The sequence below is a fragment of the Nelumbo nucifera genome, chromosome 7, assembly GCF_055504915.1.
Source record: "Nelumbo nucifera cultivar China Antique chromosome 7, China Antique-T2T, whole genome shotgun sequence".
In the NCBI taxonomy this organism is placed as follows: Eukaryota; Viridiplantae; Streptophyta; class Magnoliopsida; order Proteales; family Nelumbonaceae; genus Nelumbo; species Nelumbo nucifera.
The window spans coordinates 47,149,587-47,165,493 of NC_142655.1; the positions used below are offsets into that span (position 1 = coordinate 47,149,587).

The 15,907-nt window shown below is 32.7% G+C and overlaps 1 protein-coding gene across 1 annotated transcript; it reads right to left on the reverse strand.

The window, feature by feature from the left end:
- Positions 1-12,061: 12,061 nt before the first annotated feature.
- On the reverse strand, positions 12,062-15,516 carry LBD4 (LOB domain-containing protein 4). The gene is made up of 2 exons (XM_010275787.3): positions 15,108-15,516; positions 12,062-12,681 (listed from the first exon to the last, which is right to left on the reverse strand). Exons 1-2 carry the CDS (start codon positions 15,282-15,284, stop codon positions 12,349-12,351), a joined length of 510 nt encoding a protein of 169 aa, XP_010274089.1. The 5' UTR covers positions 15,285-15,516; the 3' UTR covers positions 12,062-12,348.
- Positions 15,517-15,907: the final 391 nt, after the last annotated feature.

Consider the following 15,907-nt stretch of genomic DNA (forward strand, 5'->3'; position numbering starts at 1 on the left):
AGAAAAAATAAGGTAATTTCGAATCTTTTGTCATAGAGACCAATATGTTAGTCATTTCTGCATCCTGATGTTTTTAGGGCTTCTACCCATGCATGTAATACATTGCATGGGTTCAAGGAAAGTAGAAGACTAAATGATGAAGAGGTTGTGCTTTTATTTGGGGACAAATACAACTGTTACAGTTTTAGAATGGTAGATTTAAGTTTTAGAAAATGAATAATTACATTAAAAGATTGTCTTTATGTTCTGTAGCTTAGAAGAATTTGATTTCAATTTCTAAGCTATATAAGGATAGTTATTCTATTTTATTTAGTAATAAGATTACAATTAAATTGAATAACAATTTCCTTACGGAGAATTTGAGAATGGTATTTATGTTCTCCATCCTTCTCTAGAAACAAATGTGACTAAAACCGTATCGAAACATATCCTCTAGAAAAGAACATGTGATATAGTTAATTCCATGTGCCTGTGGCATTACCAATTTGGCCATATTAACATAGAACATATCACAAGATTGGTAAATGATGGTCTTCTAGATTTTCTCATTATGGAGGATCTACCAACTTGTGAACCTTTCCTTTAAGGCCAAATGGCAAAAAGGCCATTTACAGGTAAGCCTAAAAGACGTATGGTCACATTTGACCTTATACATATTGATGTATGTGGTCCCATGAATGTTAGGACATGAAACCAACATTGTTATTTCATAACTTTCACTGATGATTATTCTCGGTATGGTTACATGTACCTAATGAGACATAAGTTTGAATCTTTTGAAAAAATCAAGGACATTAGACAAGAAGTCGAGAAACAGTTGGGGAGACTAATTAAAGCCTTCAATTAGATTGAGGAAGTGAATATCGCTCTGACAAATTCAGGGACTACTTAAAGAATAATTGAATTATATCACAGTTGTCTCCTCTTGATACACCAAAATTAAACGGTGTGGTAGAAGAAAATAGACTCTGTTAGATATGCTGCAATCACTCCTCGTCTATTGAGAGTTACCCATAACCTTTTGGGTGCATGCATTGGAGACTACAATTTATGTGTTGAACCAGGTTCCAACCAAGTTGGTTCCTAAGACTCCTTTCAAGCTATGGACCGATAGGAAACCAAGTGTAAGATACTTGAAAATATGGGGTTGTTTAGAACACGTCAAAAAGACAAGTGCAGACAAATTGAAATCCAAAACCAGTCATTGCCTATTTGTAGGCTACCCCAAGGACTCCATAGGGTATCTTTTCTATAACCCACAAGAACAAAAAGTGTTTGTAAGTCGAAATGCCTACTTCTTGGAGGATGACTACATCCTAAATAATCATCATCAGGAAATTTTTCTTGATGAAGAGAGCTCAGGAGTAGTGGAAGATAATCCACTGATTCCAAATATTATCTAGCCTAGAAGATCTACTTGGGTTTCTAGACCTCTGGTTTGTTATGACTATGATCAAGAAAGTTACTTGAGGGAAACTATGGACGGTGAGGAAGACCCCGTGACTCCCTGAAGTGGGTAGATGCCATGAAAGTCGAGATGGACTCGATGAAAACCAATAGAGTCTAGACTCTCGTAGACTCGCCCCTAAGGTGAAAGCAATCAGTTGCAAGTGGATCTACAAGAGGAAGAAGGGCCCTAATGGAAAAGTTGAGACCTATAAAGCTCAGTTTGTAGCGAAATGGTACACTCTAAAAGAAGGAATCGACTATGAAAAAAGCTAGTTCACGATGGTCGGTTATAATGATGTCAACTTCCAACCAAACCCAGATGATAGAAAATTTATATATGGATACACTTGGGATCCTAAGTAGTAGAAAAATAGTCCACGACCAAGGCCAATGTCATTGTCATAAGTGAGGCTACCAAATAAGTAGTATGGATGAGGAAATTCGTCTGAGAATTTGGAATCATACCACATCACCCATTCCACTGTTGTATGACAACACAGGTTCCATGGGAGATTGTTGGTAGAGGAGACATCTAGATTCAAATGGTAGCATCATCAGAAAATGTGGCAGACCCAATGACTAAGCCACTGCACAGAAAGTGTTTGAGAAACACGTAGACAGTAAGGAACTAAGGCTTGTACCTAATTGAACCTAAGTTCAAGTGGGAGCTATTAGTCAGTGTATGCCCTTAGCTCCAATTAGATTGATGTACAAATAGGGGTGTCAATTGCACTAGATTTGGTCCAATCCAATCCAATCCAACATGGGCCCATTTATAAATGGACTTGACCCAATCCGGTCCAAATTCATACAAACCAAATCCAAACAAATCCAACTGAAATGCAAGTGGACTAGTTGGGGTCCAATCCAATCCAAATTGAATGAAAGTATGAAACATAAAAAGACTATAAAAAATCTAGAAAATATAAAAAGCTATAGAAATAAATCACATAAAGTCCACCTAGATTTTCTTGGAACCATGGGATAAAATAAAAACCCAGGCTTAAAAAAAAAAAAAAAAACTATGTTTCCAAGAATTAATCTATAAAGTGGAATGAGGTGTGGTTCAATTTGATTTCTTGGAACTATGGGTGTAAATGGACCGGTTTTGGGTTGGACCCGTCCAAATCAAAATTAATTTGGATGGACTAGATGGAACAATAAGACATTAAATTGGACCAATCCAGACTTAATGGTCCAAAGTATTCATTGGATTGGATTGGGCTTGGTTCATTCATAATGGATTTATATTGGATTGGATCTGATTGAACCAATCAATATTCATCCCATTAATAGAATATAAGAATATAGGTGTTAATGGACCGGGTTTGGGTTGGAACCAACCTAAATTAGAACCAATTTGAACACATTAGACAGTCTAGAAGTTAAATTTGATTGGTTCAAAATGGTCAAAAGTATTCATTGAATTAGATTGGACTTGATCCATCTATAACAGACTCATACTTAGGGGTTCAAATGGATCGGATCATGATCCAAATTGATCTGAATTTGATCATATTTTTCAACCCTATTTTTGTCGGATTTAGATAACCCTTTGTCAAATTTTCATATTGGATTCAGACCATCCTTATCCAATCCAATTCGACCTATATATGTATATATTTATAAACATATTTACTTATAAAAGGACATGCATATATTAATATATTTATTAACATATTTATTTATTAATATATTTATATTGCATTTTTTGTAAATTTTTATAAAAAGACATGTATATATTAATATATATGATGAAAATAGTTGAAAAATATTCATATTTTTTGTTTTTCTTGATATAAATTTTTATGCTTTTTTCTTTTATTAATTTATTATTTTTTCATAATTTGAATAGGATCACATCATATTCAGATTCAAATCACCATTTGTGAGATTCAATCAAATCTTTGGATGGGATCAAATCTTGAATATATGCTATCGGATCGGATTTGGATATACCCTGATTCGAATATAATCTAATCTGTTTGCATCCCTACTCATATTGGATCAGATTGGACCAATTTTGGTCCAATTGACACACCTATTTGGAATGACTAGATCAATCCATAAAAAAACGTTCTCTATTAATTATGTAAAACAATAGCAGAACGAAGACACAAACTAGAAGAGAAAAGATGATGTCTTTAAGTCTGGACCAGGCCACTCCATTATGTCTCATTGGACCATCCAATCCGTTTGAATTGGGTATGGATCAGATGGGATCCAATTTGATCACTTATGAGACTCGTGTCAATCCAGTCCATTGACAACCCTATGTACAGAGACATTTATTATAAATGAATAAAAGTATATTATTATTTTGTGTTGATATTGGTATATTTCTATGAAATTACCCTTTAAATTGGTCACTTATGAGACTCGTGTTAGTTTAGAATGTTCTCAGCCATTGGATAGACTTGGGGAGTTTATCCTCCCAAGACTGACATTGATGTGCTGCCAAAGAAGTTGGGATAGCTTGTCACAGCTGCTAGGGTTAGACCCAAAGCACATGTAGTGTGTGCTTAGATGAAACATTGAACACGAACCACTTTCCAATTATGCCCTAGACCTTGCAAATTAATGGAAAAAATTGGAAGGTTACACATAAGTAGGTGATCATAGTGATAGGATCGCCCCCTTTGTTGGACAAAGTGAATGATAGGATTTACACTCTTTGATGGAAACCTGAACTACCAGTAGTGAATTTCAACAATGTTTTGAAATCTGATTTTGCATATATATATTAATGTTTTATGAAAATGTTTACAAAACATTTTAATTCTCAGGATCCATTTGAGCAGAGAGTGTGACACTATACCTTGCAGCCAGGAGAGAGGTCATTCCCTATCGGGTAGTATTGTGATCATTATGGGCCGAGAGGTTAAATGTAAGAGACTATTATAGGGCTGATTATCCGATGGGCTTTATCTTACTTAATTTCAATATCCTTGGGTCTTCATAGGATTGCTGAATTCAATGATCATTTAGGTGTAAATGTTGGGCCCATATTGAATCCATAGTGATATACTCAGGGGTTCACTGCATTTACTAGTAAATTGGGTTAAGCATTTCCATAGATGCTAGACTGAACCCATCTGGACTTATGTGAGGTCACTATGGGGTCCTACACCATACAAATCAGGCTTAAGTTGGCCATGCAACATCTTGGGTCATGAACCTTTGAAAGAAATGGGCCTAAAGCCCATAATTAATAAAATTAAGTAAGTTGTCATGTGCTCTAGGTCAAATCTGGGTTTGGAAATGGGTATAGAGCACCCATCCTCTTAAGAGGATAAGTCTTATCTCTTAATAGAGTCCATATCCAAATTAGATTTAGATAATCTCCAAATTTGATTAGGAGAGTTCTCCATAAGGAGATAAAAGAAGAAGAGGGCAAACTAGACTAGAAGACCACTCTCTCTTGTTCTCTCTTCTTCTCTTTTGTCTTTCAAGAAACCCTATCATGGCCTAGGCTTTCAAGTATTGATAGAGATCAGTTTTCTTCTGATTTTTGCAAGAAAAACTTAGAGAAATTTCAGCCTCGCCTTCCCTAGTTCGATTCAAGTAGTTGGGTTGTAGTTTTGCTGAAAATTGTGTTGTTGAATCAGCTTCACCTATACATTGCACCATTTTCAGTGGAGGTTTGTTTTATGACTGATTTGGGAGTGAACTTCCACCTTGGGATCTACGTTTATGGTATCAGTATCAAGTATATATCTTCCTCTTTCTTTGGTTTCAAATATGGTCCGATTCATTATAAGACTGATCCGGGAAAATGCAGTTTTTCAAAATAGAGGAAATTTGATTCCTAGAAGGATTTGTAAATTTTTTAAAATTTGCCCACCCATCTAGCATGGTTTGGCCATCTATATGATGGATCCTAACCCTTTCAACACTAAATATAATATAAGTTATATTTGTATTACTAGACATTTTATTGATGAACATTGGCTTTTACAAAAAAGAATTTTGAGTTTTACTTTAATGGCTACATACTGGCCCAACTATTAATGCAAGTATTTTAAATACTTTACATACTTATGAAGCTGAAAATCAATTTTTTTTATTAGTTTTGATAATGCTAATAAAGTGTTTCAATAATAAATATTTTAAAATATTAATTAAAACCATGTTTAAATGGTAAATTGTTTCATATTATATATGCATGTTTCATCTTTAATTTATGTGTTCAAGATGCTTTAAATATTATTTCTCATTATATTTCTAAAATTAGAAATTGTCTTATGTATATTAGAAGATCTAGAATAAGAAAACAAGAATTTAAACATTTATATAAAAAACATGCTTTAAAATGTAAACGTTTTGTATTAGATGTTCAACATAGGTGGAATTCCACCTATTCTATGTTAGAAAGTTGTATTTCATACAAAGATATTCTTATTCATTTTTATAATAAGAAAATTCCACATGATTTTATAATTGATGATGATTGGGAAATGGCAATATATAAAAGGATTTTTACAAATTTTTATGATGCAGCTAATGAATTTTTAGGTGTTTATTACATATGTTCCTGTATTTTAGTTAATCATTTATTTATGATTAGTGAATATTTTTTCAAAATATAGAAATAATTTAAATTTTCATAGTATTATTGAAATAATGGAAGTTAAATTTAAAATATATTGGGAAAACATTTCTCCTCTATATTGCTTAGCTACAATATTAGATCCTAGGATTAGGAATGATAGTTTAGATGTTTTACTTGAATCTTATTGTGAAAATATGAGAACTGAAATTGGAACTAAAAAAAGGAAATTAATACTTAATTATTTGAAATGTACAGTTCACATGAGTCTCAATTATTAGGGCATAGGAAAAATTGTATAGATACAGCAACTTCCACTTCTGAAAAATCTAATTCTAGTAGTGGAAGACAAAAATTTTGGTTTTTAATAAAAAAATGTAGAAATTCGTTGTCACTTCGTCATCAAGTTCATTTATTAAACTTAATTCTTATTTACAAGATAATGTTTCTATTTTAACTAATTCCCTCAACTCCAAGGAATTAAGTAATTTTGATATTTTAGCCTATTGGAGTGAACATGGAAAAAAATTATCCAATTTTTGCTACCACGAACGCGATATACTAACCCTTTCAATGTTTATAATTCTATCGGAGTCTTGTTTTACTATAGATACAATGATATTGGATGACAAAAGAAATTGCATGAATGATGAGAGCCTGTAGATGTGCATATGCTTGAAAGATTGGTTAGATGCTAATTATAGACTACAACTTAAAAGAAGGCATGAAACTTCACTTGATGTTTCACCAAAAGAAGAAGATATAGATCAAGGTCAAGGAGATGGAGGTGGAACTTAAAGGAAATAATGAAGTCAATAGTTTTTTTGATACTTAATAATTGTATAATGTTTTTAAAATTATTGTCATTTTTTTTTTAATTTTATTTTAATTATTTGTTATTTTTTCAATACCATTGTATTTTTTTTATTTTCAATTGTATTATATTGTTTTCACTTTATACTCATTAAATTCAAATGATATAAAATTTCTAAAATTTTCTTTTCAATTTGTTGTCTAGTTTGTATTTTGTTAAGTATTTTTGTTAAATTTTTATTTTTCCCAAAGTTTGTATCATTTTTAGAATATACTTAGCAAAAAATGAAAAAAAAAATAATAGAAATGTCAAAAAAAAAAAAAAACAAAGGAAAAGATTGGCTCAGCTTAGCCTGTAGCCCTACTTGACCTAGGCCCATGAAGCGACCCAACCCCGCTTGGGCTCATGCCATGGGTTGTGCCAAGCCTAACCTATTAGTGGTTTCATGCTAGGTAGACACTACCCACTTAGGCCTATGAGTCAGGCCATATTGGGTGTTTGGTGGCCCGCAAAGTCCTGTCCTGCTAGCCTAACACGACCCACTTTACACCTCTATGCTTATTTTAAAAAATAAGCACTTATTCCATATTGGGTGTTTGGTGCTCTTTTACTCTAATAAGCACTTATTCATTTAAAAATACAACTTTAACCCCTGTTTTTAAGAGTACCGCATGTACAATGATTTAATAGATTTTTAAATGGTAAAAAAAACAAACACTTGGTTGATCAGTTGAGGATAAGAAAACGAAAAAAACCGAAAAGAGAGCATACCTTACCTAGTTGGTCAGTTTGAGTTGTAGTTCCACCACTAGTTTTTGGAGAAGACAATAGAGAAGAAACTATTCTAGTTCAAAGAGTGAAATGAAACATAAAAAACAAAAAAAGAAACAAAAAAAAAACCAAAAAAAGCACTTTACTAGTTTAAATCAATCAATTTGTCATTCTACCGCTACTTGGAGAAGACGATGGAAAAGAAAGTGTTGAAGAGCCAAACCCTATGTTTTTTATCGATCGAAGGGCACAAGTAGAATTTTGAAATCTAGTCAGGGTCAATATTGGAAACACAAGTTTGAATAAGTGCCTATTGTACTAGCACTTAAAAAATATCGAATTTTGGGCTTATTCAATAAGCACTTATTTCAAGCTTATTTCCCAAATGTTAATAAGTGCTTATTGGTGTGGTCCCAACTCAAAATAACAACTTTTTCAAATAAGCACTTATTTTTAAGCACTCCCGATTCCCAAACTTGGCCTAGATGCTGAACACTAAGTTCTCAATGATGGTTACCTTATAATTTTGCCCATAAAGATGCATTTGAAGTATAAAAAATGGATTAATTATTTCAATTGGAGAAAATATTCAATTAAAAAATTAAAATTAATTAAATAAAATATACTAAATAATTTAATTTTAATAAAAAAATTAAATTAATTTTTTTTCAAATTAAATTAACTAAAACATTAAATATTTTGAAATTAATTTCATAAAGTAAGAAATTAATTAGTTAAACAATAATTAACTAATTCATGATTACTTAATAATTAAATAATTAAATACTAATTAATAATAAAATTATTAACTAATTAATCAGAATTTTATTATAAAATATTAATTAACTAATAATAGAGAATTAAAAATTGAACTATTAATTAATGCATAACTTTAATAACTATTAAATATATAATTATTTAATTAGAAATGCTAAATATATAATAGAAATAAATTAATATGTTTTGAATATAAAATTAATAAATGTGTATTTAATATTTAAATATTAATTCATAATAAAATACTAATTAATTATCCAAAATTTAACAATAAATAATAAAAGTGATTAAATAAAAATATGAAAAATATAAATAAGTTTCATAAATATGAACTAAATGGTTATTTAATTAACAATGTTAATTATTTAATATGTATAAAATATTAATGATAGAATAAATCTTTAATAACATATCTTATGATAATTATCTAATCAAGTAATAAATAAAAAATAATAATTTAATTAATAATTAATAGAAAATACTATTTAACTAAAAATTGTAGTTAATTTGAGTAATGAAATGTTAATTATTATTAAAATAATAGTGAATAATAAGTTAATTATTTAATCAAAAATAGAACAGTAAAACACTAAATAAATATAAATTAATTACTAATTCACTAAAACACAAGTGAATAATCAATACTTAATTAATATTCCTCATTAACCAATAATAAACTATTGAATATAACATTAGTTAAATAAAAATTAGGGTCATTAGTTGAGGGCAAAACTGTTACACAAAAAATCCAGTAAAAGTCGTAAAGGATGTAGTAAGAGGGCATATATGAACGAAAAAAATTAATTATGAGCAAAGGCAAAATCTAGGATGCGGAAAAGATATGATATGGGAAGAGTTTTGACCAATCAAAACCCACTCATGAATTTTGATAAATAACACCTAATTGGCTACCATGTTTATGATTCCATTTGACTGATCAGAAGTTTTTCAGATATCATATCTTTTCCATATCATAGTCAAACCCCTGAGCAAAAGTAAAATGTTAAGAGATAAGAGGTACATTAAGAGTTATCGAATGGACCCCAATGGCCACATCAGTAACCTTCCGATTGATGAAATGTTGTAGCAACTCACTGAAAATTTTGAAAAATCCAAAAATAAATATTAAAAGAAATTATAGAAAATTCACAAAAATTACTATAACACAAGCAGCCTTATAAACTTGACACAGACATGTCTTTATTGAGCAAATTATATGCACATTAGGCTCAGTTTGGAAGGAGTATAAATACAAATATATAAAATGCAAAACCTTGTATTTTATACTATTTTATATATATTTACACTGTATATATTTGAATTTGTACTCCTTCCAAACTGAACCTTAGCAAAGGATATGACAATATTCTGTCCAAATCCATCAAATTTGATTACATCTTTTCATGCCAAACAAAACCTTATTCCTTTCAAACATGTACAAAGCAATTTAAACCTCTTAAAATCCCATTCTCTTTAATAGACCATATCAAGGAAAATTCCAACATAAATTAAAACGTTCTTATAGTTTGTAGGTTTTAAGTGAGTTTGTTAATGGGCCCTGGATTAATTTTTCCTATTTATTTACCTATTTTGGGTTAGGAGTTGATTCATCATTCCAATGTGGGCTCATGAATCTTTCAAACATCAAATTGTATTTTCTCCACCGATGTGAACTTGTTTTACACCACGGTCCAAATTCCTAACCTAGAATCCTAGATGGAGTACAGTTTCAGGCAGACAGAAGGAAGGAGGTACATGAGGAGTGATCTATAAATCCTCACATATAACCAATTCCACAAAGGCCTCTATATTTTCTCTAATTTCTATTTCGTTGTTGTAACCCTAGTTAGCAAGTGTGTCTGCTTCCTGGTTATTAGCCAGGAAAGTGGATGGAGAGGCTACATCTGGTTGGTCCGAGACTTGGCTTGTTATGAATTGAACATTATAATATGTAGCATCTAGTGGTCATGGGCTGAGCCCATTTCCGAAAACCAATTCATACTAGCCTATTGAATCTGAGCTGATCTGGGTTTTCTCCCTCTCTTACACACACTAAAACAATCAAACAAATAAAGACCGATAGATTGATTCACTTCCTTTTCTTCAATGTCTTTTGGGCTTGTTATAAACTGGACATCATGATATTTATCAAGAGTCCATGGGAATCAAAATCCTTTTCTTGAACGTCTTTTGGGCTTTTTAGATTAAGGGTCCATTTGGTTAATAGTCGGAATCAGAATTAGAATCAAAATCCTTGAGAATTGAAATTGGAATGATTTATTTCCATAGTCTGTTTGCTCAGACAGAAATCGAAATGGGATTTAGAATCAGCTGTAATGGGATTTCACTAACAAGAGAGGGGGAGAGAATGGCCATTCCCACAAATGGGTGATTGCCATTTTACCAGGAATGAGCATGTAATTCCAATTCTACCCAACAAAACAATTGAAATTAGAAATGACCCATTTCGGTTCCAATTTTAGACCCTTATTCCCTCAAACCAAACAGGTCCAGGAGATTTTTAATAGCTATTGGGTTGGGTTTACCCAGTAATTGTGCTGAAGCAATGTAAAGCCCAAGCAAAATAATCTCTTATGAACCATGTTGTTACTGTGCTTTTATTGTTCTTTAGGGTGGGATGAAGGGGGTTCCATTGAAACATGGGCTTGAGTCCTCTTCTGATAGGCCTCTAAAAGCCAACATTTTGAATCCAGTAACAGGTTGTTTTCCACTTGATCCAATTTACTTTTTGGGAAAAAAGAAATTCGTCAAAAAGAGTGTAAGGAGGATAATTAGTTGGCTATTCAAACAAGGGAAGATATCAATCGCTAGATTGCATGCATCAAGTATACCTTCGAGGGGCTTTTCCTCCTTAAACGGGGTTCTTAACAAGCACTTCCCGAGTAAGAGCTTTTTCTGGGTGTTTGGTGACTGGTGAGGCATTTTTTCAAACATCTTGTTCTTTACCGAACCCGCTCCTTGGAAATGAAGAAAACATTTTGGATAAAATATAAAAACCTCCCCTGAGGTTTCTGACGATCATAAAAACGTTGGCCAAAAGCATTAATTTTTATCTATCAGATCAAATGGAAATTTATTAAAAACTTTTAAAAGAATTTTTCACTTTTAATTAAAAAAAATTACTTAAATTAGATTAAAAAGAATAAAATAATTTTACTCTATAAAAACGTTAAATCTAGTAAAGTTTAAAAGGGCATATCTGACATTTTGAATTATGTTGAAAGATGCCCCAATAAGTTATAAAGATAATTTCGTCACTTAAAAGTAAAGGAGGTAACTGCAGGTTTTTGTAAAACTACAAGACGTTTTTGTTAAAATGAAACATCAGAGGAGGTTATTATTATTGTCAGAAACTTCAGGGCAGATTTTCGTATTTTATCCAAACATTTTTTTTTTTTTCTTCTAGGAAATGGGCTTTTACTGCTTTTTTCACCAAATGTGTTTTTGGGTGCTTCTAGCTTTCCGAGTACAATAAGCTGCTTTTTAAAAGCCACCCCAAACACAGCATGAATGTGTTTAATAGAATTCCAGTACTACATGTGGAGATGGTTTAAAACACTCAAATTCCCATGCAAACACCCACTTGATTCAACGTGTTGGAATGGTCAAATACACGCATGAATGGCTACATTTGGATTCAACAAAGTTTAACAGAGGATTAGATATAGAAAAGATGGAACATAAAGCAGCAATATTCATCACCTACATTAACCATCTAATAACTTTAATCAACAGTTTAATATATATATATTTATATACACTATAATGTTATATCAATATGGTTAATGATAGAAGTCCTACTTCAAGCCATGAGGATAGAAAGAGGGTCATCATCACAACATTCATCTCCAGTCAAATTGGGATGAAGTTAGGATGCTTATAACAGAGAAGTAACAAAAAGCCAAGGTAAAAGACAAAAATAAATAAAAATAAAGGTCCAGAACAGCAGAATTATGAAAAGCTAAAGCTAGCAAGACCACAAGGATTCTCCGAAACTGGTCTGGTCTACCACCATATCTAGGGCAAAGAAGGACTTAGAATGAGGGATTACAAGCTTGTTGGGTGATGGTGAGGTGCAATCACTGGAGCCAACTGTGAGATTGGATGTGGATGCCGCCTGGCGCATCCTCATGTGGATTACCTCCGCCTGTGCCAGGGCCAGTTGGGTTTGTAGGACATCGACCTGTTGCTGTAGAGATGATATGGCCCCAACACACCCATAAACTGGGTCCCTAACCCTTGCATTTGCTTCATAAACCATGCTACTCACAGCATCTCCACGCTGGTGCACTGGTAACTCCTGCATGTTTCAGAAAAACGATAGAGATAGGCTCTTCTTACCCATAGGTTTTTCAAAGTCATCAGAAATTCAAAATTTTCTTTACCCCACTATATCTAGGGTAGTGCTGAACATTTTTGAACATTTTCAGTCCAGCCCAGCCCACATATATATGTATATATGCTATTTTATTTATAAACGGGACCAAGGACTAGATTATAACCCTTATAAACTCTTATAATAGGTGCAAAACCCGGTTCAGGCCCAGCCCATGATCACTCTTGGCATTAGTTTTCGCTAATGGACAGGGGATACGACCAAAACAGGATCACCATGCATTTATTCCATAAAGGCCAAAACATGTTCCTGTAATGATCTTCTGACCTTCACACTCAAACAACCACAGATTATGAACCAGCCCCACCAAGCCACCACTGTTCTTTGTAGTTTAAAAGTTAAAACAGTTGTAATCTTGTTCACATGTTAATTTGTTTATACTACAAGGGTAATCCAAATTAACGATCCATTTGGTTTCTAGTTGGAATTGGAATTAAAATTCTTTGGAATTGAAATCAGAATGGTCCATTCTCATATTCTGTTTGATTCAGACATGAATGGAAATGAGAATTAAAATCAGTATGAATGGGATTTTATTCCCAAGAGAAGGGTAAGAAATGGCCATTCCCTCAAATGGAGGAATGCCATTCCAGTAAGAATAAGAATAAGATTCTGATTCCGCCCAACCAAACAGTTGGAATCAGAATAGCCAATTTCAATTCCAATTCCAATTTTAGACCCCTATTCCAATAAACCAAACGGACCCTAAGTTACAAATGCAAAGAGCTTTGCTAAATGAGAGAATAACTTCATTCAATTTGAGGATTTGCATGAGCAAAATTTGTTGAGCAGTTTCAACTATTTCACCACTAGTCTCAAAATAAAGATGCTAGGCTGAATGAAGTACTTGACAGCTAGCTGAATGATATGTCGTGGAATAGAAGGGAGACTTGTTGTAGGATTTGAGCCCTAAGCTAAGAGTCTAGGGATAGACTCTTTAGGGATGACTTGGAAAGTGACATCACGATTGCATCATTAACGTTATGTGAGGTCGGAAGCAGACTCAAATGGCTAATATTTGTGTGAACTACTTGCCACCCACCCTTCTTTTGACCCATCATAGGGTACTAATCCCTACCCACAGGTCCTGTTTCTTAAAAAGAAAAAAGTGCAAATTGATCCATCAACTCTTTTTATTGGAATTAATATAGAAAATATGCTATCTTGTGAAGCAAAGGTCATGACGACAAACCCTTTAACTATTACAAAAAAATGTCGTGATCTTGGTAGATCCTGTTTTTCATAAAGGGCCATATCTTAGTTGTTGGCCAGGAAAAAAAAAAACATTTTTATTATTTTAAATAAATTGGGTTTTATTTGTTTTTTATTTTTTGTTTTTGCAACTAGGAAACCATTTATTAAAGAAATGGGGTGGTTAAAATCAGCACCCACGAAATAGAAAGTAGAAAAATAGAAATTAAGCAATTATTTTTCCCCAATCAATAAATGCATCCTTTAGTTTCTGAAAGTTATTAAAAAGTTATTAAATTAAAAAAAAATGCTTTTCTAAGAAATTCGAAGACTCCTGCAACTATATAATTCTCAAGAGGAATCAATTTCTTAAATTTTGTTATTGTGAGAAATATTTAAAATGCTCTGAAATGACTAAATGCACAAGTAGCATTAATCAATGTCAAGGGAGTTATCAGTAATTTTCTTGGTTTAATCATTAGATCCACTACCAGCCAATTCAACTTAATTAGAGTGATAGGTTGATATTAAAGGAAGCTGTGTTTGGTTGCAGTGAAATTTTATTTGCACTAGTATAAATGCATGGGAGTGCAAATGAAAAGAATGTAAATTCTGTTTTAATTTTATATTGGGTTTTACTTTATCCCGCATCATATTTTACTATATTTTATTTGTGCTGTAATTAAATAAAATAAAGTAAATTTTAAAATAAAACTAAATCATAATTAGGCACCAAAATCATTTGTACTACCATGATTTTGTATCAATGCAAATAAATTTAGATTGCAAACAAACACAGCCTAAGGTTCAGTTTGGAAAGAGTAACAGAAAATTGCCAAACTTCCCTTGTTTAAGTACTTGAATCGATAAGATAAACAGAGTAGAATAAGTTTCCAGCATAATCCCAAATCCGTCGGAGTTAGGAATTGGGAACTGGGAATTGGGAATTCGAAAGGCATTCGATGAGGGATGAATATTTGCTTAGCAACTCCTGGAATTTTAGACAATTTTGCAGAGGACGAGCGAATTGGGTCTAGTCCTCTGTATTTATTCTGACTTCAGGCCTTTACCGGAATGCCCTTGCAGAGAAGATCAGAAATACTCCATGCTTGGAGAGAGAGAGAGAGAGAGAAATGAACCTGTAACATCTTGTTGACATTGCTGGCACCAAAAACCTTGTGAACGTTAGCGAACTTCTGTGGCTCGTCGGCCGGAAAATAAGGTGCAAAGACACAATCCGTCGCGCACCGCCTACGTAGAAGCTTGCATGCTGCACATGGAGATGTGGCCCCTTGTTTCCTGCCACTCTCCTTCATTATTGTAAGTATGGGTACTCTCTAGTACTACAGAGACAGTCTGCCCTTTCAGGGGAGGGCAGCTTTGTCGTTAGCTTACAAAGAGACCAGTACTACTGCTAGCAACAGTAGCAGCAGCAAGTGAAAGAAGAAGAAGAAGAAGAAGAAGAAGAAGAAGAAGAAGAAGAAAGAAAGAATAAAGTCACAGAATAACAAAAGCAGAGGAACGGTTGGACAGAGAAAAGTTGAGGATGGGGAAGGGAGTGGTGGTGGGTGTTATATAAAGCTATTGGGAGTGTGTGATATCTCTCGGTGGGACCCTAAAGGAAAGGGCTTGATTAGATTTCCCTCGACAAAACCATTGCATACTGTCCCTACCATTTTATTTTGTTTTTATTTGTTTCGTTTTTATCTAACTTTTCTCAATTATAATATATCACTTACCTCTTTTTATATTATTTAGCTTTTAATGCATAAGAGGATTGGTAAAACTTCCCTGAACTTTGTTTATCCCTATAACTTCTGGATTTCAGCATTTTTAATTTGCCCTCTGACCTGTTAACATGTTGAAGATGAAAGTAAAATTGATAAATTGTCCATTTTAAAGTACAAATTTGTTCTCAAGGTGTTGATTTACCAACCAT